Raw genomic sequence first — 25,929 nt, forward strand, 5'->3', positions numbered from 1 at the left:
TTAGTAAAAAATATATAAAATATTTAAACAAAACTCCAAATAATACATGTGATTCTTCACCCATCACTCCGCCCGCCGACAAGTCAAATGATAGAAAATAACATTCACACAAACCGAAAATTGTGAGCCATTCATAATTTATGCTAACATTAAATAAATATATTTTTTTATCCTCAATATATATATTTTTTTATTTTTAAAATAAAACTATTAATTTTGACTTAAGAAAGTTATGGAGAAAAACAAGTGAATAATGTAAATTTTATTATTTTAATAAAATTATAATAAATAAAATTACAATAAACAAAATAATAAATTAAATTGACATTAATATCACATATTTAACGTAAAATAATAATAATAATTTATGAAAAAATAAATTTTGAGGTGGGTTGAAACCAATTAAGTCTTAACATAGTCCTCTCGTTTTCTAATAAATTGTCACTTAAGCTACTATTTAATGGGTTACTTAAAACTATAATTAATATTTATTAATTAGATTTAATTTAGACTTTTGGCCTTGAATTTTGAACAACTTAATTTTGGGTCTTGTCTAGTGTTCAATGAGATTTTAGCTCATTTCTTGGTCTCTTTTGGTCCCTTTGATTATATTTGAACAGTTTTTTTCTAATTTTTTTTTTTATGTTTTATTTTGAATTAAAATAATGATTATTAAGTATCATTTCATAGTTTTTGGAATTGAAAAATGGTACCTAAAAGTACTAGAAATGGACTTAACGTGCCCAGTGCCCTATATACAAACTACATGATGTTATGGAACTCTATGTGTGGTCATTGTGTGTCATTATATATGTACTTTAATTTTAATGAGTTTTTCAGATTAGGTAAAGGATTATTAAGTACATAATATTCAATTTTATTGCTACCAAATGTTTTGTTTTTATTTTCTAAAAATTGGTCATTTTACAGCAAGTCTTAACTAGACTATATTACTATTTATGTTACATAGCGTGATTACAGAAAATTGAATAAAAAATAGATAAACTAATTCTCTATACTTATGATTTTTATATTACAGTCAATTAGTTGTTTAGGCTATTATTTTTAAGAAAAATTTGTATTTATATTAGTTGGTGTATTTATATTACAGGGATATTTTGTGGTGTATTATATAGATTCCTCTTAGAAATGAAAGTTCATCGAGAATATTATAAAAAAAAATGTTATAGTTTGAGTGAAACATGGTGGTTGGATGTATTCATTAATATTAATGACAAGATAGAAATGAAATGCATTAATAAAATCATAATTCATTATATGAGACTAAAAAACATTTATTGTTCTATTGTTTTATTGTGATTGAAATGTTTAGTTTTGGGTTATTTAAATAAATTAAAATTTATTTAAAATATGTTGAGTAGTGTTGATTTTGAGAAGATAATTTTCTTAAATATTAAAAGGATATTCATATATAATTATATATATTTTTATTAATGAATTAAGTAAGGCGATTGAAAGATAATTTGTGAAATAATGTTTGATAACGATTTAATTTAAAAAAAAACAAATAAGTCATAATTTCATAATTTAACTTATTCTTTCGTTATTATTGACTTAAGAGTATCATGTATTGATAAGGATTAGTTTGTCAAATCAGAACAAAACTCAATAACAATACTTTTTTTACTATGATTGATGTGCTTAATTTCATGACCTTACAATTATTGACCTAATTTAAGAATTCAATTTATAAATTATGTTTTGTTTGTGTGAATTATGATTTCACTTTTTCTCAAATGAAACATGAAACAGTAATATATAAAGACTACTTAAATTCAAAACAATATAATTATCTTAACTAACATTTAGCCCGTGCATTTGCACGAATAATAATATAAAAACCGTGAAAAAAATTACGGATAACATTTTTTATTTTATTTTTAACCGTTTTAAGTTTATGGGTAAGTCAACCCACAGTCCGACCCAATTATCTATTTACTCAACATCATTATATATTAGTTAGTTAAAAAAGTTGAACTTATATTAATATTAAAACGTCCCGTGTTTATCAAATTTGGTGTTGAATTTAAAATATAAAGTCTTTATAGCTTAGTTGGTTAAAAAGTTGTACTTGTTTTGTTAGGTTGCAAGTTCGAAACATACCTCTAGCATTTTTAATTTTATTTTTAACCGTTTTAAATTTAAAAACGGGTCAACCCACAATCCGACCCAAGTATCCAAATTAACCACAGCTCTCGACCCGGCAATCCGGACACTTTAAAAATTAAGCATCATTATATATATATAGATTAGTTAGTTAAAAAGTTGAACTTATATTAATATTAAAACGTCCCGCGTTTATCAAATTTGGTGTTGAATTTAAAATATAAAGTCTTTGTAGCCTAGTTGATTAAAGAGTTGTACTTATTTTGTTAGGTTGCAAGTTCGAAACATACCTCTAGCATTTTTAATTTTATTTTTAACCGTTTTAAATTTAAAAACGGGTCAACCTACAATCCGACCCAAGTATCCAAATTAACCACAACTCTCGACCCGGCAATCCGGACACTTTAAAAATTAAGCATCATTATATATATATATAGATTAGTTAGTTAAAAAGTTGAACTTATATTAATATTAAAACGTCCCGCGTTTATCAAATTTGGTGTTGAATTTAAAATATAAAGTCTTTGTAGCCTAGTTGGTTAAAAAGTTGTATTTATTTTGTTAGGTTGCAAGTTCGAAACATACCTCTAGCATTTTTAATTTTATTTTTAACCGTTTTAAATTTAAAAACGGGTCAACCCACAATCCGACCCAAGTATCCAAATTAAGCATAGCTCTCGACCCGGCAATCCGGACACTTTAAAAATTAAGCATCATTATATATATATAGATTAGTTAGTTAAAAAGTTGAACTTATATTAATATTAAAACGTCCCGCGTTTATCAAATTTGGTATTGAATTTAAAATATAAAGTCTTTGTAGCTTAGTTGGTTAAAGAGTTGTACTTATTTTGTTAGGTTGCAAGTTCGAAACATACCTCTAGCATTTTTAATTTTATTTTTAACCGTTTTAAATTTAAAAACGGGTCAACCCACAATCCGACCCAAGTATCCAAATTAACCACAACTCTCGACCCGGCAATCCGGACACTTTAAAATTTAAGCATCATTATATATATATAGATTAGTTAGTTAAAAAGTTGAACTTATATTAATATTAAAACGTCCCGCGTTTATCAAATTTGGTGTTGAATTTAAAATATAAAGTCTTTGTAGCCTAGTTGGTTAAAGAGTTGTACTTGTTTCGTTAAGTTGCAAGTTCGAAACATACCTCTAGCATTTTTTATTTTATTTTTAACCGTTTTAAATTTAAAAACAGGTCAACCTACAATCCGACCCAAGTATCCAAATTAACCACAGCTCTCGACCCGGCAATCCGGACACTTTAAAAATTAAGCATCATTATATATATATAGATTAGTTAGTTAAAAAGTTGATCTTATATTAATATTAAAACGTCCCGCGTTTATCAAATTTGGTGTTGAATTTAAAATATAAAGTCTTTGTAGCCTAGTTGGTTAAAGAGTTATATTTGTTTTGTTAGGTTGCAAGTTCGAAACATACCTCTAGCATTTTTAATTTTATTTTTAACCGTTTTAAATTTAAAAACGGGTCAACCCACAATCCGACCCAAGTATCCAAATTAACCACAGCTCTCGACCCGGCAATCCGGACACTTTAAAAATTAAGCATCATTATATATATATATAGATTAGTAGTAACAATCAAATTAGAAAGAGTTCATCCATTGACTTTTGAATTTGCATTAAAATATCATTAGTTTTAATTATTATTTTTTAACTAAGAATAACTAAAATGATACCCTTATTCATGATCTTCCGCTCCTATTCGAATCGTTTATAGTGAGAATCAAACTCGTAATATTTTGATCTCTTAAGTCGACTATTTTCACTTAACCACCTTAATAGAATATTTAAAAAATAATCTAACACAAATCAAATATCATAATCAACACCAAAATGAGATAAGTCCTAGAACTAGTTCTAGAAGAAATACTAAATGAATCCAATAAAATTAATAAACCTCATGATCAATATCTAATGACAAAACTTATTTTTAAAAGAAAAGAAAAGTAAAAAATAACAAATCAAGTCTTCTTATTTGGGTGAATTGTAATTTAGAATTTCTTATTTTCTTTTGAACTTCACAATTTTAGACTCTCTTATGGCCAGTTACAATTAGGGACCTCTTATTTCGAATCTCACAATTTGAGGCTTCACATTTTCAAGTAGGAAATGGAGTTTTACCCTAACGGACATGAATGTCCCTTAAAAAAATATATTACGTAATATTTATAATTAAAAAATTAATAATGACATGTACTTCTAAATGCTACCTTTTTTTTTTAATAAATATCAGTTCATTAAAAACAAAAAAATGAAAAAGAAAATATTCATCAATCCCAACCCAAATTAAACTTCATCCCGACTCCATCCCTTTCACCTTAGCCCAACTTCCCTCCTCTTCACCTCGCGATGAAATGAAATTGAGTCAGGCTTAGGGTATTTAGAATACACTATATATATATATTTTTTACGAATGTCAATATCCGTGAGGACAAAACCTTATTTTGTACAAAATTGACCATACGAAGCCCCAAATTATGAGGTTCAAGAGAAAATATCTCAAATCGAAATTGAGTCTCAAATTTTGAAATTCAAAAGAAGAGGCCCCAAATTACAATTAGTTTCCAATAAAAAGTCCTAAATTGTAAAGTTTAAAAGATGTCTCAAATTGCAATTGTTCATAATAAAAACCCCAATTTATTATTTCAGCCTTTTAAAAAAATCTTCTTAATCCAATAAATTCTCATCCATAGACATTGACACATCCTAAGATAAAAACATTTAGAAAGTCATACAATCAATAATTTCACAAATTACCTTACAAAAATATTTATTTATATTTTACTTATAAATTATAAAAGAAGCATACAATATCTAGTGGAGAGGAAGGGTATAAACGAACCAAACCATTCAAATCGAACCAAAATCGTTCGATCCAAACTGAATCTCAAAATTGAATTTATTACGGCTTCCTTTTTACCAAATCGATCACAACGGTTTGGTTTATCGGTTCAACGTCACTGAAACGGTTCAAAATGACCAAATATTTAAAAAATAATATTAAAATAAGACTAGATAAAAAACCGAATTTAAAACTAAAAATGATGAATAATGTATTATAACTATTAAATAAGAAACATTTAAATTAATAATAATGATAGAATATCATGAACTTAAATAATAGACTATCAAAATTTTATTTTCAAAGTTATTACTCATTTTTAGTGTAATGTTTAGTAAAAAGATCTTAATAAGATGTATTTGTATTTTGAAAATTATGCTAGTGATTCATTAATTATGTATCGAATCTCATTCATAATATTTGTATTGGTTAACATACATATAAATAGGTATTGGTTATATATATATATAATATATTTTAACAAATTTATCAACCCACCAATTAAACCGACGGTTTAAAATTTAGTAAGCCGATGTCAAGTAGAAATAGTCTATATAAGAAAACAAAAATTACAGTTAGATTGATATAAAAAAAATTTGGATAATTTTGGTGGGTTTTTATTTTATTATTGTTGTTGCAAAATAAAATATATATATATATATATATAAAATGTAAACAAAATATAATTTTAATCCGGTTTAATTGAAATATTTATCTGTTTATGAAGGGTTTTGGCTAAAACCCTTGTCTTCAATGTCTGCCGCGATTCTCCATTTGTAATGTTCAATCTCTTCTTCTTCAGCCAAGTGATAACCCTTTTCAATTCATGTCTCTCTCCCTTTCTTCATCTCTACTCTTCTTCCCTCGGACAGATTCTATCTCCTTCGTAAGTTATCATTACTGTTATCTCTCTCCGTTTCCGTTTCTATCTCTTGAACCTCTTTTAAATCTTTCTCCCGTCTTTTGTTTCAGAGATCATATAGAAATCAAGGGACTTGCGCTTTATGGAGATACGCAAAGATTACGAAGAAGAATTTCGTGGTTACATCAGCTTCAAAAAGGATATCTTTCGGCACAGAATGCAGGGAGGGTCTATTAGCCGGTATCAACAAGCTTGCTGATGCTGTTTCTATCACCATAGGCCCCAGAGGTTCATTTTAAAACCCATTTCTCTCCTTGGTTTTCTGGAATTGCTAGTTAGTTATAGTCACTTGTTTGGATTGATTCAATATTTATGGACTAGAAATATCTTGTAGGACGCAATGTTGTCCTGTCAGATAAGGGGAATATTAAAGTGATAAATGATGGTGTTACAATAGCTCAATCTATAGATCTTTTGGATGCCATTGAAAATGCAGGAGTAATGCTGATCCAAGAGGTAATCTAATCTACTCAAAATTTACTTATGTTTAACCATCTATTGCTGTAGGATTAAATGAGTCCTTTGACAGGTAGCCACCAAGACCAACAATTCAGCTGGAGACGGAACAACCACTGCAGTTGTTTTGGCTCGTGAACTGATCAAATCTGGTTTGCTGGCTATTTCTCGTGGAGCCAATCCAATCTCGTTAAGGAAAGGAATGGATACGACTGTTAAAGAACTGGTCAAAATTTTAAACGAGAAAGCTAGTCCATTGAAAAGAAGGGAAGATCTAAAAGGTTAGTTTATTTAATTTCTCTACCCTTGTATTTCAACTGGATTCATAAAACTGACTTTTTGTTCAACCTTTACAGCTATAGCAACCATTTCGGCTGGAAATGATGAATTTGTGGGTAACATTATTACTGAAGCAATCGATAAGATTGGTTTGGATGGGATCATTTTACTTGAAACTTCGTCAACTTCAGAAACCATTGTGATTGTTGAAGAAGGAATGAAGGTACAATATATATTGTTTTTCAATCACCTTGATAGCATCCATTTAGGGCTCAATGCATTATAGGACTCTGAAAAGTGGATGTTTTATATTTTTTCAAAATTTTAATTGTTATCCAGGCAATCGCTTTTTACAGATTGATAAGGGATATATGTCTCCACACTTTGTTACAAATGATAACAAATCCACTGTGGAGTTTGAAAATGCCAAAATCCTTGTCACTGATCAAAAAATATCGCACATCCAAGAGATTGTTCCTTTATTAGAGAAAGTTATCCAGCTGAATGTTCCGCTGTTAATAATTGCTGAGGATATATCAAGGCAAGTGCTAGAAACCCTAGTTATGAACAAAACACAAGGTGTAGTTAAAGTTGCTGTTGTAAAGTGTCCCGGGGTTGGAGAAAGAAAGAAAGCTTTGTTACAAGACATTGCCCTGATGACAGGTAAAAAAATTATAAGAGGATATCAAACTTTCTACAGCAGAAGTTACAAATGGCAGATTATTCGATTTTTATTCTTCTTTTACAAAAAAAGAATTTTGTTTGTCGTGTTGATACTCTTATTACCACTTCAGGTGCTGATTTTTTGTCTGGGGACTTGGGCTTTATGCTTGAAGGTGCAACATCTGATCAGCTTGGTATTGCACAAAGAGTAACTGTAACAAGTGATTCCACCGTTATTGTGTCTGACCCGTCCACAAAAGCTGAAATTCAGGCAAGAATTATGCAGATAAAGAAGGATCTAGCTGAAACGGAGAATAAAACTCTGTCTGCAAAGCTCTCTGAAAGGATTGCCAAACTTTGTGGCGGCGTTGCTGTGATTAAGGTGCGCAATCCCTGAATAAAACCATCAATTTGGAAACACTTAATGTTTTTATTCATGTTATAAATTGATGACAAGTAAAATAAAGAAAACATGTAAAAAACATAAATTTACTTAGAAATACAAGACAGAAAAAACCACGGGCATAGGAAAAAAACTTTCACTATATGTCCAAAAGTAGGTTATAATAGAGATTAGAGAAGTAATTTTAAAGAAACCCTATCCAAGACCATATATTTATAAAGGTCCATAGTCCTGAAAAATTCAGGTTTTCTTTTGTAGCATTGCTAGCCCGGGCCCTGACCAAAACTCATTCGGGTCACTATAACTTTAACAGTTTCTGTATCATTAGTCATCATTGAGATCAATGGTACCATTCGTGGTCACTGAAGGCATGGTTTATTTTTTTTATTATGTCTGAATTAGGTAGGTGCTCACACGGAGGTGGAACTTGAAGATAGAAAGCTAAGAATTGAGGATGCAAAAAATGCCACATTTGCCGCCATGCATGAAGGTATAGTACCCGGTGGTGGAGCTACATATGTGCATCTTTCTGAGGAAATTTCAAACATAAAGAAATTTATAGAAGATCCAGATGAGTTGATTGGTGCTGATGTTGTTAGGATGGTATGTTGTCATTCTACTTATCTTTGTAATTACGTTGTTCCAGGCCAGGGAAATCGTTCACCAACTTTCAAACTGGTGCTATTTTTTTAAACACTTTTATTCTCTGTTCCAAAATATCTATTAATGCTATTATCCTCAACTAGTGTGATTTACAAAAATGCTAAAGATTACAAGCTACATAAATTTGGGAGGAATATGGATGCCATTCTTAGCATCGATGTTCCTTTTCGTTTCCTGGAAATAATCACTGGGTATTCAGTGCCATGAAGGCCATGATGAATAATCTTAGGCGGTGTTTGATAACACACTTTATCATTTAATTATTATTTAAATTAGATTCAAATTAAGCTGAAACATGGTAAGTTGTGAATAACTTAACTTAGGTAATCAAGTAAGAATGTCCAAAAGACAATATAACCTCTGAAAACTAATCAAATTTTGAAGGGTAAAATAGTCTTTTAAGTACTTTCATAACTGTAGCTCCACACTTTATCAAATCAAATCAAGAGTTTAGATATTTTTATTTGGCTTTTTCTAACATTTACTTTTGAGACACTTCATTTTATGTTTTATCAAACTCATCCTTAGATTCACTTGTGCAAACCCTCAAAGAGATCAAGCTCTTCCAATTGTTCATTGCCACTTGAGAATCAGTTAGGTTCTTGTTAGTTCCTCCCCTCAAACATGCATTCAGGGATCGAATAACTCCTGAACTTTAAAATATACAATGAAGTCTAAAGCTGTAAAAATGAGATGAAATTGGCGTTGGTTTACTTTTTGCAGACTTCCTTGTCAGTTTCTTTGTGCTCAGTGTTGTAACAAGTCACAATGCTTCTATATATCTGAACTTAAACTCATATTGTCAGCAACGGGTATAGATTTGGCATTTAACTGAATTGTTGTAATTTCAGGCACTTGTTGCACCTGCCAGGTTGATTGCGGCCAATGCTGGAGTTGATGGAGACGTAGTTGTTGAGAAAATCCGTGCTTGTGAGTGGGAAAGTGGGTATAATGCAATGACAAACACATACGAAAACCTTATAGTTGCAGGTGTGATCGATCCTTGTAGAGTTTGTAGATGTGCCCTTCAAAATGCTGTTTCTATAGCTGGTGCACTCTTAACAACTCAGGCTATATTAGTGGATAAAAGAAAACAGCCTAAGAATCAACTTCCTCTTCTTCCTGGAATAGGTCCATAGATTAAGGAAAATGCCCAACCAGGTAAAAACATAATTGTCTTTCTTGTGCTTATGATGAGAAGATGGGGGAACATGACAAGTAAGAACAAATGCCAACTAGGTCCCCAAGGAAATTGATGAATGGCCTATTCGTGTAAAGGCTCGAGGCATGAAATTGTTGTAACAGGTGGGATTATCTGTTTTGGGATGTCTATTTTTTTTTACATTGGATGAAATCTTTACCATTTTGTAGCCAATTTGTTGTAATGTTATTCACTACAGTTAGAGGTCCTGTTGTAGGTTTTTTGTTTTTAAATAATTTAGTTTTGGGGAGAAAATCTTGTCCCATTTGAAGATTTAATTATTTTGATTAAATAATTGGAAAAAAAATATTATATTTAAATTTTATAAAAAAATAAAGTAACTGTGTGATAATATGAATAATTTGATTCTTAATGAGAATTGATTGCTTAAGCCATGTTTGTTTGCCAGACTACTTTGAATTAAAGTAATCTGGTAGACAATTTTCATTTATTTATAGAATTACAAGGTTCAAATTTAATTTTTATAGCTAAATAGCATTTATATTTATATTTATATTTATGATATAAGCCATAAATGATAAAATTGTGTATAAGAGACCAAAAGGTTCAGATAGATTTCCATTATGAGCATGGACCATGACTGTGTTTCTTATATTTGAACCATATATTTATTATTATTTTCAAATAAATTTATATTTATATTTATATTTATATTTATATATATATATTAAATTCAAATTTAAGCTGTTATCAAATAAAATCTTTTATTTTGGTAGGACATATATGATCGAATTGTCAAATTATTGCTCTCTGTGGGACAATTCAAATTTTAGATTATTTTTTTCAAATCTCATCGATTGGGGCTTATTATTACTAAAGTTATACCACTTAAGAAGTTTTATTTTATCAGTTTTAAACGCTGTTAACTTATTATTTATACGACATTTATAAATAAATGAAATATTAATATCACTAATTTAACTACCAAATTTTAATGAATTGAGGGTTTTGATTATCAAATTTTAAAGAATCTGTAGTCAAAACTCCATTCCATTCCGTAATTAAATTAATGTCATAAATTATTTATTTATAAACGCCATATAGATAATAAATTAACTTTGAAACCGTTACAAAATATCGTTTTGTATAATTTTAACGATAAGAAGTCTCAAGTATAGATAAAAAAAAAAGAAGTTTGAAATCCCAATTGACCCAATAATAAGGAACCTAATTTAATAATTCAACCCAACAAAATATAAAATTTATTAATTTAATAGTTTTTGAAACTTAATGGGAGTAAATGAGAAAAAAACAAATTGAGGATATATATATATGAAAGTTTAAGGACTAATATTATGAGTTTTGTTTTATAAAATAAACCGAATCTAACGTGCACCAAAAACAAAAAGCAGGGCCGCCACCTACCGAAGGTCTCATCAGTTCCTCATCATAAGAACCTAATATCAAGATCGATCGATCGAAAGAGAGAGAGATCGAGAGAGAGAAAGAAAGAAAGAGATCAATGGCTCTAAGGTTATTGTCTTCAAGGGCTGCTTCTTACCTCAAGATCTCAGTTTTCCCCAGAGGCTTTGCGACAGGTAATTAATCCATCTTCACTTTCTCTGCCACCTTCATTGTTTTCTCTCATTGATCTATTTCTCTCTTCCTGTTTTGTTTCCTCACCTAATCATGCGATCTTCAAATCTATGATCTTTTTGTTTCTTATTTCACTGTTCTGATCGGCGAAACAGATAGAGAGCTATATCATTTGTTATCATCAGTTCTCACAAGATCTATTGTAGAACCCCTTCGTGATCTAATCTAATCTCTGTGAAATGTAGATCATTTAAGATCGTGATAGTTGTTTAAATGTGTACCTCATATATGAATAACATTCTCAATTGGATAGATCTCTTCATGTTATTGTCTGTATTGTAAAACTGTAACTAACTCTATCATATGGAAATCAATAGAGAATTAGAGATTAGGGTTTCAATCAGAATGAGATAAAGTTGTTCCCTTTGATACACAGGTTCATAATCCTAATTAGGTTTAATTTGTTGTTACTTGTAGTTGTGAAGGATTTGAAGTATGCTGATTCTCATGAGTGGGTTAAAGTTGATGGTAACACAGCAGTAATAGGAATAACAGATCATGCTCAGGATCATTTGGGCGATGTTGTTTATGTTGAGTTACCAGAAATTGGTGTTTCTTTATCTCAAGGCGGTAGTTTTGGTGCTGTGGAAAGTGTTAAGGCTACAAGCGATATCTACTCTCCCATTTCGGGAAAAGTTATTGAAGTTAACACAGAACTTAACAACTCCCCCGGTTTGGTCAGTACAAATCTTCGATACTAGACTTTTTTCATTTGAGCTACACTAGTAGATTGTAATTGTGAGGTTAGGTTTTAACGAATGTTTTGTTATAGGTAAACGGAAGCCCATACGAAAACGGATGGATAATGAAGTTGGAGATTGATAACAATGGGGAGGAACTGAAATCCTTGATGGATGCAGACAAATACTCCAAATTTTGTGAAGAAGAAGATGCTAAACATTGATAGTGGTTGGGCAATCTCCATTGTCAAGGAGAATAAAATGGACATTTTATCTACTTCTTCTTCAATGTTAACTGTTTGTTTGATAAATTTGTGACAAATTTGTTTTAAAACAAGTTTTATTGTTTATCATTCTATGAAAACCATTTGGGGTTAAAAGATCCAAATGGATGCTTTCTCTATTTTATTTTTTTAATTAGTTTTGTCAATTTATGTTATTTTGATTTTTAAATTTCTTCTATTCATTTTATGCTTTAAATTATATTTAATACTATACTTATACTCTCTTTAATCTCAAAGTTTTTCCTTAAGTTTGAAAATTTTGATGTTTTTTTATAAGCAAGTCAAGATTCAAACAGTAAATTTAAATTATTTGTTTTGTATATGTTATTAGAATTATATTTAAATTAAATATTAACATTTGAGTAACATCACTTGTGTGAACATTATTGTTCATACTTCCTAAATTAAATACTTTAATCAAATTTTGTTATTATGCTCTAAATTAAAATTAAGTAATTATTTCGGCTAAAAAACAAGGATAGACAGTGTTTGGTTGAGAATTATAAATTGTATTTTTTTTTATAATTTTATGTTTATAAAAAAAATATGTTTGGTAAGAAGTATGAGAAAAAGACTGTTTTACTTATTATTATAAAATTTATTTGTTAATATATGTTATTTTATTATCATTATTTAATATTTTAATTATTAAAATTAAAATAAATAATTAGATTTTAATTAATATGATTAATAATGAAATAATTATATTGTCTTCTTTTTATTATTATTATAATTTATAAATATACAAAACTTATATAATATATATTATTTGTTTGTGGACAAGATAAAGCTAATGGAGGTGGAGCTGAAAGTCTGAAACGGCCGATAAAGGCGCAAGAGTTATGTTTGAAAATGTATAGAGTTGTTCAAAATTAAATAAAGAGTCAACTAGTGTAGAACGACCTTCTAAAAGAACTCGTCATAATGATATGGCCACTACAATATCCAAGATGACTGATGTGGTTGGTAAGGCATACAATGTTGACAAGACAAGTGCTCAAAAGTTTTTTATGAACTATCAAAAATTTCAGACTTAGAGGAGACACAATTTCTACAAGCTATTGATGTACTCACAACAAACGAGAAAAAGTACGAAGTGTTTCTAACAATCCTTGAGCGTATGAGGCTCGCATTGATTTTGTTACAAATAAAGAAGTGATCATCAAATTATGAGATTTCCAATTTCTTATTTTGTGTTTCTTTTGTTATTAAGACTGTTTTTATCTCATATATGGTTATCTCATATATGGGTAAGGAGATATTTGAAACTTATTGAATACAAAATTATAAACTTTTCTATGTTACTTTGATCTTTTATCAAAATATTATTATAACTTGTTTGATGTTATGCTATTTTTTTAGTAAAAAATTGTCTTGCTGAAAATTTATATTTTATTGTTAGAATTTTTGTTTAAAATTATTGATATAAAGTTACTTTTAATTATTTATCAAAATTATATTCATAAAATATTTTTTTTTTTTCAAACAAAATAATTGAAATTAAATTACAATTCTATCATTTTTCCAAACATATGAATTAATTCAATTCCAATTCTCATGGAAATGGAATTGGAATTAAAATTTCAATCTCAATTCCAATATCAATTCTAATTCATCTTCATAAAACAAAACACACTCTTAGTTATATTAATTTTTTTAAATGAAAATATGTAAGGAGTTATTAAAATAATATATTTAACAAGAATAATATTAGAAATAAAAAAAACAAATTTAAAGAGAATTGCTTATATATATTACTATGATCAATTAGTCACTAGTATAATATACTTTATTAGAAGGATAAAAAAACACATATAATATAGGGACACTTCAATTAATTTAATAATATATTTTCAATTTAATTATTATTTATTATTAAGGTATTATATATTTAAAATTTTGGGCTGAAAATAATTAATACAATACAAAAATAATAATAATAATATTAAAGTTTGTCTCTCTCTCTCTCTCTCTTCTCTGGCGGAACAACTCCCTTACTCTGGCAAGAGGGCGCCAGCGGCCATTTTCAGACCAGTTGTTTTATCTTCTATTGCGAAAGTAGAGAGCCAAATCCTCCTGATTTCGAACGGCAAACCATTCCTGAGGATCTCCTGATTGTAGGTATATTATATATATATATGAAAAGATAACTGTATTCCTTCATTTCCTTAGGATATGCTTATCAACGGAGAACATCGTTCTCTATACGCAATTCCGAATGTACGTAATTGTTCTAGATTGCTTAGTGAAATCAGATAGATCACTGTTTTTAGACTTGTTCAGATTTATACGTTTATATTATTATTATTATTATTATTATTATTATTATTTAGCCAATTAGGTGTTCTATCTTGTTGATTTATCTTAATTCACCTTTATTTATGCTCTAAAGTTGCTTAATCCTGATTTTCCTGCTTTTATTTGATGTTCACCATTATTGTCACTGTAATCGATTTCTCTCGATTATGTACATAAAGAATTAGTTATGGAATGTGTGGCTTCTGTTTAGTTTATTCCTTATTCATAGATCTCATTATTGTTTCTCTGTCTCAAGATCTAAGAACTAACCAGACAGAAGAAACTCATACATTTAACATTGAAGCATGTTTTACTGTTTCTGGTTGAATCACTTCAATCTTGCTAGTGAGATTTATGCATTTCAGTCTTTTCACTTGCTGGTTTCTTCATGGCATTATATTAGCTATATGTCTGACAGTTCTTTTCCATTTTCTGGATATTTTAGGTGATTTAGCTGTCTAACTTAATATAATTTTTCATTTCTTTTCAAGATCTGTCTTCCATTTCAATCTACATCTGCTGAGCTTACTCCATGTGAAGGTTTTACATCTTAAACTGAGCTCTCTCATTACAAAAGAACCCGACGCTTATGGGCCAAACATTACTCACCTCTAACCTTGATGATGGTGCTTTAACAGCTTTGCACCACCAACGCCGTCATTATCACCTCTGAGGAGAAAGCAAATGAACAAGCGACAACCCCAGAGCAGATCAACACCAAACTTTCAACATTATTTAGCATCTGCTTCTGCTGCTTCTGCTGTATCTGTTTCTGCTTCTTCTGCTTCTGCTTCTTCTTCTCCTCCTTCTCCCTCCTTATCTTCCAATGTCAAGTCTTTAATAATGTCTTCCAAAATTGGCCGTAAAACCATTCTCAAACCTGCAGTGGCTGCAATCCTTCTTTTCCTTGCTTGTTACGCCTCATTTAATGCATTCTTCTATCCAAATCTTATAAATGTGAACTCCAACTTTTCGTTGTACACTAAAAATAAGATTCCTGGCTTACATGATATTCAGTCACCCCCAGTCAAAGTCTATATGTACAATCTACCAAGACAGTTCACATATGGGGTCATTGAAAGCTACGCATCCGTTCGCAATGTGTCATTAAACAAGTATCCAGGAAATCAACACCCAGCAGAGTGGTACCTTTTTGCAGATTTGAACCGAACAGACCGTTCTGCTTCTCTGATAGAGAGGGTCTTTGATCCAGATAAGGCTGATTTATTTTATGTTCCATTCTTCTCATCATTAAGCTTGGTTGTGAACCCTCTTCGGCCTGGGGTGAACCCTCTTCTGCCTGGGGGCTCTGCATCAGGGACCACAATGTACAGTGATGAGGAGGCACAAGAGGGGCTTATCAAGTGGTTGGAAGAGCAGTTCTACTGGAAGAGGAATAATGGATGGGACCATATATTTATATGCCAGGACCCTAATGCCTTGTATAAGGTTGTGGACAGAGTGAAAAACGGATTGCTTCTTGTTTCAGATTTCGGGAGATTGGCCAATCATCAGGCTTCGTTAGTGAAAGATGTAATATTGCCTTACTCCCATCGTATCAGAACCTTTAATGGAGATGTCGGTGTTGAGTCTAGGAAGTCTCTACTCTTCTTTATGGGGAATCGCTATCGGAAGGAGGTAAAGTTCTACTCCTCTTCCTTAGAGCTATCAATGTGTTTTTTTTTCTGCTATGCATTTGCTATTGAAGTTTCAGGTGGGTACATAATTTGTTTTGTGGTTGTTAATCTATTACAGTAACAGTACAACTTGAAAATCCATTCATTGAACATACTACTTGTATGTATTCAGGTTGCGATGTCTATCATAAGGATCACACACACACATTGTTTAGTGGGATCTCTTAAAAGCATTTATCCAATATTAATGTTCAATTTGCTTTCTTCTTTTGCTATCTTTCTCGCACCTGCCTACTGATTAATCTTATCTGACAATGTAATGGATGATAGGGTGGGATAGTCCGTGATTTGCTTTTTCAAGTTCTTCAGAAAGAAGAAGATGTGATAATAAAGCATGGTACACAATCGAGGGAAAGTCGACGCATGGCTTCACAGGGGATGCATACATCTAAGTTTTGTTTACATCCAGCTGGAGATACTCCATCAGCCTGTCGACTTTTTGATGCAATTGTGAGTTTGTGTATTCCAGTTATTGTTAGTGACTACATCGAGTTACCCTTCGAAGATGTCATAGATTACTGGAAAATTGCTATATTTGTGGATTCAAATACAGCTGTGAAGCCACGTTACTTGGTTAAGTTGCTTAGAGAAGTGAGCATAGAAAGAATATTGGAGTATCAACAGGAGATCAAAAAGGTATTTGACGTTTTCACATTCATGTTACTTCTCTACAAAGGCATCTTTTGTTAACTCTTTCAGATACCCACATTAAGGTTTTAAATGCTTGGACATGTCTTCTTATTGAATTGTTTGTTCCAATGCATCTAATTTTCTGCACTTTTTATGGTGATTTGATAATTCACTTCTTATAGAACCACTAACTGATTCCTATTGACCAGGCTTTGGCCTTGTTTTGAGATGTGGATTAAATCCAAATAGATTAACATCCCATCATCAAATCACTTATTCTATCATTTAAAATCATCAACTAAAAATACACTTACTTTATTCTTTATAATTGTAGATAATCTCTTATTATTCTTTTTAGTAGTTAGTTATAGTTCAAGCTATTAACATTAGATTAAATATTTATCCTGATTCTCTCAACTAAAAATCTTAGTTTACAAGGATTTGATTCTCTTCCAGAGATGTAACTTGTATTTACATAAACCCTAATGGGAAATAACGATTACACCTAATAACCTAAGACATATGATGATCTGATTCTTTATGTTTTAGCATTTATTCATTTTGAGGACTATGGATGATTTCCTTCAATTACAGATGTCACTATGTAAGAGAATTAATGAAGGAGTGAGAAGATATTCAAGAACAAGAAGAATATGAATTAAGTACAGTATGTCAGGAATCTCTTGTATAGGTTAGATTATATATATATATATAATCAATATTACGAAAAGGAAAATGATAACTTAATCCCAATTACCAGGAATATAATAACTATATCTTATTTGTTCTAATTAATGACTTGGATATTATTTAATATCTTTAATACTATATGATGATGTTCAATCTGTTCTCAGTAAGCTTCCTTAAGAATAATTTAGTGCAAGCTGTTTTATCATTGCATTAGCTTTATAGTCTGATCATTCTATTCTACTACTAATTTTTGCATTCAATTCCCATGAAACTGTAGCACTTAGTTAATAGAAGGGTATTCTTATTTACTGTAAAATTGGTCTAGAATAGGGGGGACATTCATATTCAGAATGGTGAAGCTCTAGGTTTTTGTTGTTGTTGTGGTTAAGAAGATATGATCTGGTTCTAATATTTTGTGAATTAGGTGAAACACTACTTTGAATATGAGGATCCAAACGGAGCAGTAAAGGAGATATGGCGACAGGTTTCTCAAAAGCTCCCTCTAATCAAACTAATGATAAATCGTGATAAACGCAAAGTGGAGAGGGAATTGCCTGGACTTGATTGCGCTTGTCTTTGTTCTAACCGGACAACAAGATTGGAGACTATACCATTACCAGGAGGGGGTAAGATCATGAATTAAAATATATATATATATATATTATGAGAAGAAGAGAGGTGGAGATTTATTACAATCATCCTACCCCTCCCGAATTCATTGCCTGAACCGGCTTCTGAAACGACACAACCAGCACTGCTCTCGAAAAGTTAATCAAGTAGGTAACGTCTCTCCTTTTTTATGGTTTAATAAGGCGTTCTTCCAATACTTGAATATTAGATGCATATTATTTCAGATAATGCTTTTCTGGTGAAATAAGCTTGTCTGCAGGCATTTTAGCTTGAGTGTTCATATAGCTTATTTTCTCTTGTTTATTAGTGTGAAGGAACAGAGAACAATTACTCATATAAACCCTAAACAACACCATTACATCTTTCTTTCTTTCTTTTTTTTTTCTCTTAAAAGATGAGTGTTTTTGTTCACTTGGAAACATTTGATGTTACTCAGACACATAGATTCAAAAGATATTTTGTTGGTTTCTCCGTGTGATCCAGATTCAGAAACAGGATATATTGAAAACCGGCATGTTATATTGATTGGCCTGTTTCAGTTGTATAAGATAAAATGGCAAAAGAAAGAAAAGAAAGTAGAATAAGGTTTTATACCTTGTAAAGTTCATCTAAATTATATTTTTAATTTTCAATATTTGTTTTGCAATTTTATGTTAATGTGATTCTGATGATAAGGAGGCTGGTTCATTTATTTTGCTAAATCATTTTATATTCGCCCTTTTTCTGAACCAATCCACAAAGTTAGATGTCATATCAACGGCGTGTTTGATTCAGCGTTTAATGTTTGTATGTGTAATAAGTTAATGCAAACAATTATAATCAAATACATTTTGCATTTAAACACAAAAAAAAATCTTATCTGTTTCTCTATTTTTACGAATAAGTTGAGTGTAAGTTGAATCTTATCTGTATGCGAATAAGCTAAAATTGTAATAAAAATCTGGACAACAATGGTAAAACAAATAAAATTTGATTCATTGAAAATGTTTAAAAAAAAAATTGAAATGGTAAATAAATTATAGAGTTAGTTTTTCTTATGTAAATTCTTAACCTGGTTAAAAAAAATAAAACTATATATATATATATATTAAGTTTATCCCTTAAATTTATAAAAATATAATTAATAAATGAAGTTAATTTTTTAATTTTAACATTAAACTTTTATATATCAATATATAAATTTTAAAAGTGTTTAAAATAATAAAAAAATAAAAATTGTATAAGTTTCTAACCATATAATTTTTTTTAAGACGAATTAGTTTTTGGAATTTCTAGATAGCCTATTGAAGATATTTTGATTAGAAGTTCAAAACCCTAACAGATACGGAAAACCACCGTTAAATACTAAAAGAAGTTTTGAAAAAATGAGGACACATATATGTCCACATCAAAATATTTTTAAAGTAGAAAAAAATAATAATATATAAATAGAAGTTGTGAAAGAATTAAATGAACATCAAACATAAGTATAGGCTTTAATGACTTTCTATTTATAGAAAGTATGATTAGTTTTACAAAACAATTTAATTCATAAGCGTTGGAGACAAGGATGCTATTAATGGGATGAGGTTTGAATTAAAAATTAGTTGTAATGGCTGGATATATTAATCTAATTAATTAATTAATTAACTTAACAGTCTTTCTTACCAATTTACATCTTTTGTCTCACTCAATATAACTTCTCATATAATTAATATTTCCATATTTGCACTTAATTACCTTTCAACAAATAATTCGGACATCTAAGGGCTTGTTCGGTTCAGGTTATTTAAATAATTTGGAAAGAGAAAAAAATGATTATTGATAATGATTGCTGATAATTTTGAGAAAATAATGATGTTTTTTTTGGTAAAAAGACTTAAAGAGTATTTATATATATAAATAAAATAAATAATTATAATTTAAAATAGAGGATATTTTAGTATTTTGGTTAATGACTTGATTGATTTGAAGGATAAGAGGGGGAATGAAGTGACAATTGATTTGGTTGGGTTATTTTGAAAACTCAAATACGAACAAGGCATAACCATATTAATTTACACACTATTCTAATTATTAATTTCATTTGTTTATTTGCTTAGTTTAGTTAGTGAATCACATTTTAAATTAAATTAATGGTATATTGATCTGGGCGAATTTTAGAATTAAAATTTGGAGTGGACTTTGAAAATATTTACTATGAATTTGAAGAAAAAAACAAATATTGATCAAAACATGAGATAAAGTGAAATTAACTAGAAAATAAATATTGAATTAAATTAAAATAAAAAATAAAAAATTAAGAAATCATGTAAATTTTTTACCGTAGAAAATTATATATTTTCTTTTTTCTTTCGGGTGAGTTTGAGTCCACCATAGCCAACGAAAATTCGACCAAAAATATATATAAATGTTTAATTTTCAAAGTGTTCAAATTGTCGAGTCGAGAGATATGGTTAATTTAGATTTATATGTGAGAATAAATTAAAAATATTATAATATTTTAACCATAATTTTTTTTTCATTTTCTATATTATTTTTAGTACAATTGAACATACTCCATCCTAGAATCTTTAATAAACTATAGGTAATTTAATCCATCGTATAAGCTTGAATAAGGTATGATTGTGTAAACACTGGTTATTTAGCTAGGAAAAATAAAATATAATAATTTTAATTAATAAATTAAGTGAGAAAAAATACCACAAAAATATAAAATAATATTTACTAATTTGTTTGGAATATCCAAACCAATTGAACCAAACCAGACATTAACATATATACAATGTAATTATTTGTAGGATTTGTTAAGTCCAAATAAAATTAAAACATTATTTGTTTTTTTTATTACATCACTTAAAATCATTAATTAAAATATTAAAATATTTTTTATTTTAAATTATTATTTTATATTTTATCTTTTAATTTTTTTTAATAAAAAAATAATTTATTATTATTTTTTTCTTCCTGTATGTTTTTCAAATAACCCTAACATTGATTTTAATATTTATTTTGTTTTTTTGTCACGGTAACATTGACTAATATTGCAGTAAAAAAAATTACCTGACAAAAAAGAAATCCAAGACAAGCTAGATTGAATGAAAAGAAGACTTTTCAGGACACGTTTGAATGTCCGTTTTCTAGTTGGAAAGTGATGGAAATTACCCAAGTACTTCTCTTACAAGGATAAGGACATAATGGTCTTTTAAGTTTTAACACACACACACACACTCTCTTTCTTCTTTCTGAATCTGGGTTGAATATATCATTTTAGTAAAAAGAAATGAAATTACGTTATCAAATTCTTCTTACCCTAATCCTTTTTATCTCTACTAGCTGCCTTCCCCCGGACGACGACGACGATATTACTTCACCGGCCGGCCGGTCGGTGAGATTTCGATTTGAAAGATCAAACGAACAAGAAGAAGAAGGGTAAGTTATACAGATGGATATGTTTTGCAGAAATATAAAAAAAAAATGGAGAGGCCCACACTTGGATAGATAGAACATGTCTGTCTGTTGTCTGTGTGTAAATATTTAGAAAGAGAGAGAGAGAGGTCAACCTTACTTGACCTTTTTAATGTGCCAATTTGGTTGTATTCGTATGTAAGGCTTCCAATACTCCACATAATTGCATGCCCCCATTCATTATCTCCTCCTCCTCATTCAGACTCCATTTTTACTGTTTTCTTCTTCTTCTACTTCTTCTTGGAGAAAAATATAATACTTTGGGTCTCAATATGAACAGGAGAATTATTATTATTATTATTATTATTATTAGGGTTTTGACATATGGGTATTTGGGAAGGAAGGCAAAAGTCTTCCTTTAAAAGAGGTGGTGGTGCAAGTCCAAACAGAGAAACTATTATTGGGAATCAGCAATCGAAGAAGAAGAACAAGAACCTATTTTTATTTTTTATTTTTTTTAATTAATTCTTTTTCTGGGAGAGGAATTTGAGACATTTGGTTTTGTCCTCGTGTCTCCACTACCTCTTCTCTTCTTCTTCCTCCTTTTCTTCTTTTCTCCAATCAAATCTTTATTTTTATTATCCAAAACCTTCACAAAATCAAACATATTACTTTACTTCATGAATTTTGGGGGATTTCTCGATATTATCGGCGGCGGCGATGACGACGGCGATGCTAGATTTACTGATATATCAGGATTTAGCAACGATATGACCAGTGGTGCAGCTGTCTCTCAGCCGCGTCTCTCTCTAGCCCTTGTGAGCACTCTCTCTCTAACTCTCTCTCTCTCTCTCTATATCTATCTCTAAGATCTTAATGCTTAATCATCGTGTTAATGTAGCAAACGAACATGGAGGGTCAAATTGCCGACACATTTGAGTCTAACAACGTTTGTGGAACTAAAAGAAGAAGCAGGGAAGAAGATAATGATAGTAGATCTGTTAGTGATAACCTCGAAGATGGCGTCTCCGGCGACGATCATGATGGTTCCGACAACAAAACCTCGAGAAAGAAAAAGAAGAAGAAGAGATACCACCGACACACTCCTCAGCAAATCCAAGAACTTGAAGGGTACGTAATTATATCTCTTTATTCAATCATTACACTAAACAAGGAAAAAAAAAACCAGATAAATTGTTGTTGTTTTTTTCTAGTCTATTCAAGGAATGCCCTCATCCTGATGAGAAACAGAGATTGGAACTCAGTAGAAGACTTAACCTAGAAACCAGACAGGTTAAGTTTTGGTTTCAGAATCGTCGAACTCAAATGAAGGTGTGTGTTGTTTTTATGTTTTTTCTATATTATTATCCTAGCTAGTTCTTTATCCTGAAATTGTTTTATTGTGCTAGACTCAAATCGAGAGACATCAGAACTCGCTTCTCCGGCAAGATAACGACAGGCTTCAAGCAGAAAACATGAGCATTCGTGAGGCAATGAGAAACCCAATCTGCGAAAACTGTGGCGGTCCAGCTATGATGGGTGATTTATCATTCGAAGAACAACACCTTCGAATAGAAAACGCTCGTCTTAAGGAGGAATTCGATCGCGTTTGTGGTTTGGCCGGAAAGTTCCTTAGACGTCCCGATCTAGTTAATTCATCCTTCAACGATGTCGTTGTACCACCCATGGGCTCGTCCCAAATTCCATTACATTTAGGGCCTGTAGTTGGATCTGAGTTTGGGATTGGGGTGTCTAATTCATTCTCAACTTTGTCTAGTAGTGGGAATATTGAAAGAACAATGTACTTGGAGATTGCTTTGGCTGCCATGGATGAACTTGTGAAGATGGCTAGAACAGATGAACCCCTTTGGGTTATGGATATGGAAAGCGGCCGTGATGTGTTGAATCATGCTGAATATTTAAGGATGTTTACTCCATGCATTCATGGATTGAAACCAAATGGATTTGTTACCGAAGCTTCAAGAGAAAATGATTTGGTTATGATCAATAGCTTGGCTCTTGTCGAGATATTAATGGATTCGGTAATTAAACCCTAGATTTATATTATTCTTCCTTATTTATAAACCTAATGTTTCTTTCTTATGAATAGAATCGATGGGCAGAGATGTTTCCATGTATGATAGCTAAAGCAAATACAAGAGACATAATTTCAAGTGGAATGTGTGGAACAAGAAATGGTGCAATTGTATTGGTATGATCATTTTTTGCATTTCCCAATAACAAAAACAAATAATTTGTTTAATGATGAATCATGATAAACAAACACAGATTCAAGCAGAGATTCAAGTTGTGTCACCATTGGTCGGAGTTAGGGAAGTGAATTTCCTCCGTTTCTGTAAACAACATTCAGAGGGTGTTTGGGCGGTGGTTGATGTCTCCGTTCAAACTTCCGGCGCCGGCGCCGCCATTGGAGAAGCTTCTGCTTCACCTTTTAGTTGCAGAAGGCTTCCATCTGGCTGCATTGTGCAAGATATGCCTAATGGTTATTCTAAGGTAATTTTATTATTATTATTATAATTCTAGATACTTCTTCTTCTTCTTCACTGTCAGACAACTGGGATTTGTTTTATTTGAATATGTTAGGGTTTTGTAGGTAAAAATGAAATAATAATAAAAAAATAATGTATAGTTTTCAATCTTCAAGGAACAATTTCTGCACACACAATTATTATTTTAATATAAGCTGTAAACATTGGTTGAATAAAACAATTCATATGATGTTTCTATTCCAATCTTTCATGTTTATCTTTTTATAAGTTTTTAACTTATTATTGAACTTATTTCTAGGTTTCTATATAAGTTTTTGAAATTTATTATTATTATTATTCAGGTTACATGGATAGAACATGCAGACTATGATGAAAGTAACATTCACAGACTCTATAAACCATTGATCAGATCCGGCATGGGTTTCGGAGCTCGGCCATGGTTAGCCACTCTCCGACGACAGTGTCAATGTCTTGCTATTCTCATTTCTTCAACACTATCCAACATTGATCAAACTGGTAAAAACTAAAAACCCATTATTTTTTTTATTTTTTTTTAATATTTTCATTATTGAATGAATCAATGAATGAAGTAGATGGTGCTATAATTAATCCGGTTGGAAAGAGGAGTATGTTAAAGCTAGCCCAAAGAATGACCCACAGTTTCTGCGCCGCCGTCTGTGAGTCGGCGACCTCGTATAAATGGAACAAGCTATCTGCAACCAATGTGGGTGAAGATGTTCGGGTCATGACTAGGAAAAGTGTCGACGATCCCGGCGAACCGCCGGGAGTTGTGTTAAGCGCCGCCACCTCGGTTTGGCTTCCTATTTCAACTCAAAGACTTTTTGATTTTCTACGTGAAGCTAGGTTTAGAAGTGAATGGGATATTCTCTCTAATGGAGGACCAATGGAAGAGATAGCTAATATTTGTAAAGCTCAAGATCATGGAAATTGTGTCTCTCTTCTGCGTGCCAATGTAAGAAAAGAAACCCTAACCCTAGATTTTTTATTATGAATTTATGATGATGATAGTGAAAAGACGGAAAAACAAAAAAGGAAGGTTCATATAACTTTTTGTAAAAAGTCATAGATTCGTTACGTCATCAAAATTTATTATTTGTCAGTTGACCAATTTTAAAAATCAGGAAATGGCACTGGTCGTAATTTATTTCTTTATAAAGGGTTTTTATAATTGAATTTGTTTCAGGCGGTGAACGAAAACCAAAGCAGTAGTAACAGTATGCTGATATTACAAGAGACGTGTACAGACGCGGCGGGGTCGCTTGTAGTGTACGCGCCGGTGGATGTTCCGGCGATGCACGCGGTGATGAACGGCGGTGATTCGGCTTACGTGGCATTACTTCCGTCGGGATTTGGTATAATGCCGGATGGGGGTGGGACCCATTATGGGGGTCGTAATAATGAGAAAGGGAGTGGTGGTGGGTCCCTTCTGACGGTTGCGTTTCAGATATTGGTGAATAGTTTGCCTACGGCCAAGCTCACGGTAGAATCTGTGGAGACCGTCAATCATCTTATATCGTGCACCGTTGATAGGATCAAATCTGCTCTTTCTCTTTGATCACTGATTTGTCACGTGATATTATACTATATATACATGCATGCATGCATGCATAATATCTTAATTTAAAGTGAGTCAAGAACGAACCGAGTTAAGTCAGTATTTTTATGCGGTTCGGGCATTGACTCAGCTGGATTCTCCCGAGTCAGCTGATGGGGTTTGTTGCTTTTTTGTATTTAATAATATTACTCTTTTCTTCTGGTATGTATTTAATTTTCAAGGCATAAAAAGGTTAGTTACTGTTATATTATTTTTTTTAGGTTTGAATAAAAAATTAGAAACAAAGTTTTAAAATATTTTTTTTATTGATCGAATTCAAATTTAACA

General features: G+C 30.8%; 4 protein-coding genes across 8 annotated transcripts; all 4 read left to right on the forward strand.

The window, feature by feature from the left end:
* Positions 1-5,745: 5,745 nt before the first annotated feature.
* Positions 5,746-9,835, forward strand: LOC124937892 (chaperonin 60 subunit alpha 2, chloroplastic-like). Its single transcript, XM_047478223.1, has 9 exons — positions 5,746-5,902; positions 5,989-6,166; positions 6,273-6,394; positions 6,468-6,675; positions 6,751-6,896; positions 7,030-7,336; positions 7,468-7,718; positions 8,142-8,342; positions 9,254-9,835. The coding sequence occupies exons 1-9, from the start codon at positions 5,843-5,845 to the stop codon at positions 9,539-9,541; spliced, it is 1,761 nt and encodes a 586-aa protein (XP_047334179.1). The 5' UTR covers positions 5,746-5,842; the 3' UTR covers positions 9,542-9,835.
* A 1,123-nt stretch (positions 9,836-10,958) lies between these two features.
* Positions 10,959-12,305, forward strand: LOC124939968 (glycine cleavage system H protein 2, mitochondrial). The gene is made up of 3 exons (XM_047480436.1): positions 10,959-11,162; positions 11,638-11,897; positions 11,993-12,305. Exons 1-3 carry the CDS (start codon positions 11,087-11,089, stop codon positions 12,122-12,124), a joined length of 468 nt encoding a protein of 155 aa, XP_047336392.1. The 5' UTR covers positions 10,959-11,086; the 3' UTR covers positions 12,125-12,305.
* A 1,834-nt stretch (positions 12,306-14,139) lies between these two features.
* Positions 14,140-18,600, forward strand: LOC124939858 (probable arabinosyltransferase ARAD1). 4 transcript variants are annotated; one of them, XM_047480311.1, is made up of 5 exons: positions 14,140-14,305; positions 14,974-15,022; positions 15,121-16,120; positions 16,450-16,815; positions 17,924-18,600. In XM_047480311.1, exons 3-5 carry the CDS (start codon positions 15,167-15,169, stop codon positions 18,140-18,142), a joined length of 1,539 nt encoding a protein of 512 aa, XP_047336267.1. In that variant the 5' UTR covers positions 14,140-14,305; positions 14,974-15,022; positions 15,121-15,166; the 3' UTR covers positions 18,143-18,600. The 4 variants fall into 4 exon arrangements, with proteins under 4 accessions (XP_047336267.1, XP_047336268.1, XP_047336270.1 ...); XM_047480312.1 differs by having other exon boundaries at positions 14,140-14,301; XM_047480313.1 differs by lacking the exon at positions 14,140-14,305 and adding an exon at positions 14,348-14,404.
* Positions 18,601-21,744: 3,144 nt separating this feature from the next.
* LOC124939948 (homeobox-leucine zipper protein ANTHOCYANINLESS 2-like) lies at positions 21,745-25,800 on the forward strand. 2 transcript variants are annotated; one of them, XM_047480412.1, is made up of 9 exons: positions 21,745-22,334; positions 22,418-22,647; positions 22,731-22,848; positions 22,926-23,558; positions 23,627-23,728; positions 23,806-24,030; positions 24,368-24,542; positions 24,617-24,999; positions 25,231-25,800. In XM_047480412.1, the coding sequence occupies exons 1-9, from the start codon at positions 22,197-22,199 to the stop codon at positions 25,600-25,602; spliced, it is 2,376 nt and encodes a 791-aa protein (XP_047336368.1). In that variant the 5' UTR covers positions 21,745-22,196; the 3' UTR covers positions 25,603-25,800. The 2 variants fall into 2 exon arrangements, with proteins under 2 accessions (XP_047336368.1, XP_047336369.1); XM_047480413.1 differs by having other exon boundaries at positions 21,747-22,334; positions 24,620-24,999.
* The last annotated feature ends 129 nt before the right edge of the window (positions 25,801-25,929 follow it).

Source organism: Impatiens glandulifera, chromosome 5 (genome assembly GCF_907164915.1).
Source record: "Impatiens glandulifera chromosome 5, dImpGla2.1, whole genome shotgun sequence".
Lineage (NCBI taxonomy): Eukaryota > Viridiplantae > Streptophyta > Magnoliopsida > Ericales > Balsaminaceae > Impatiens > Impatiens glandulifera.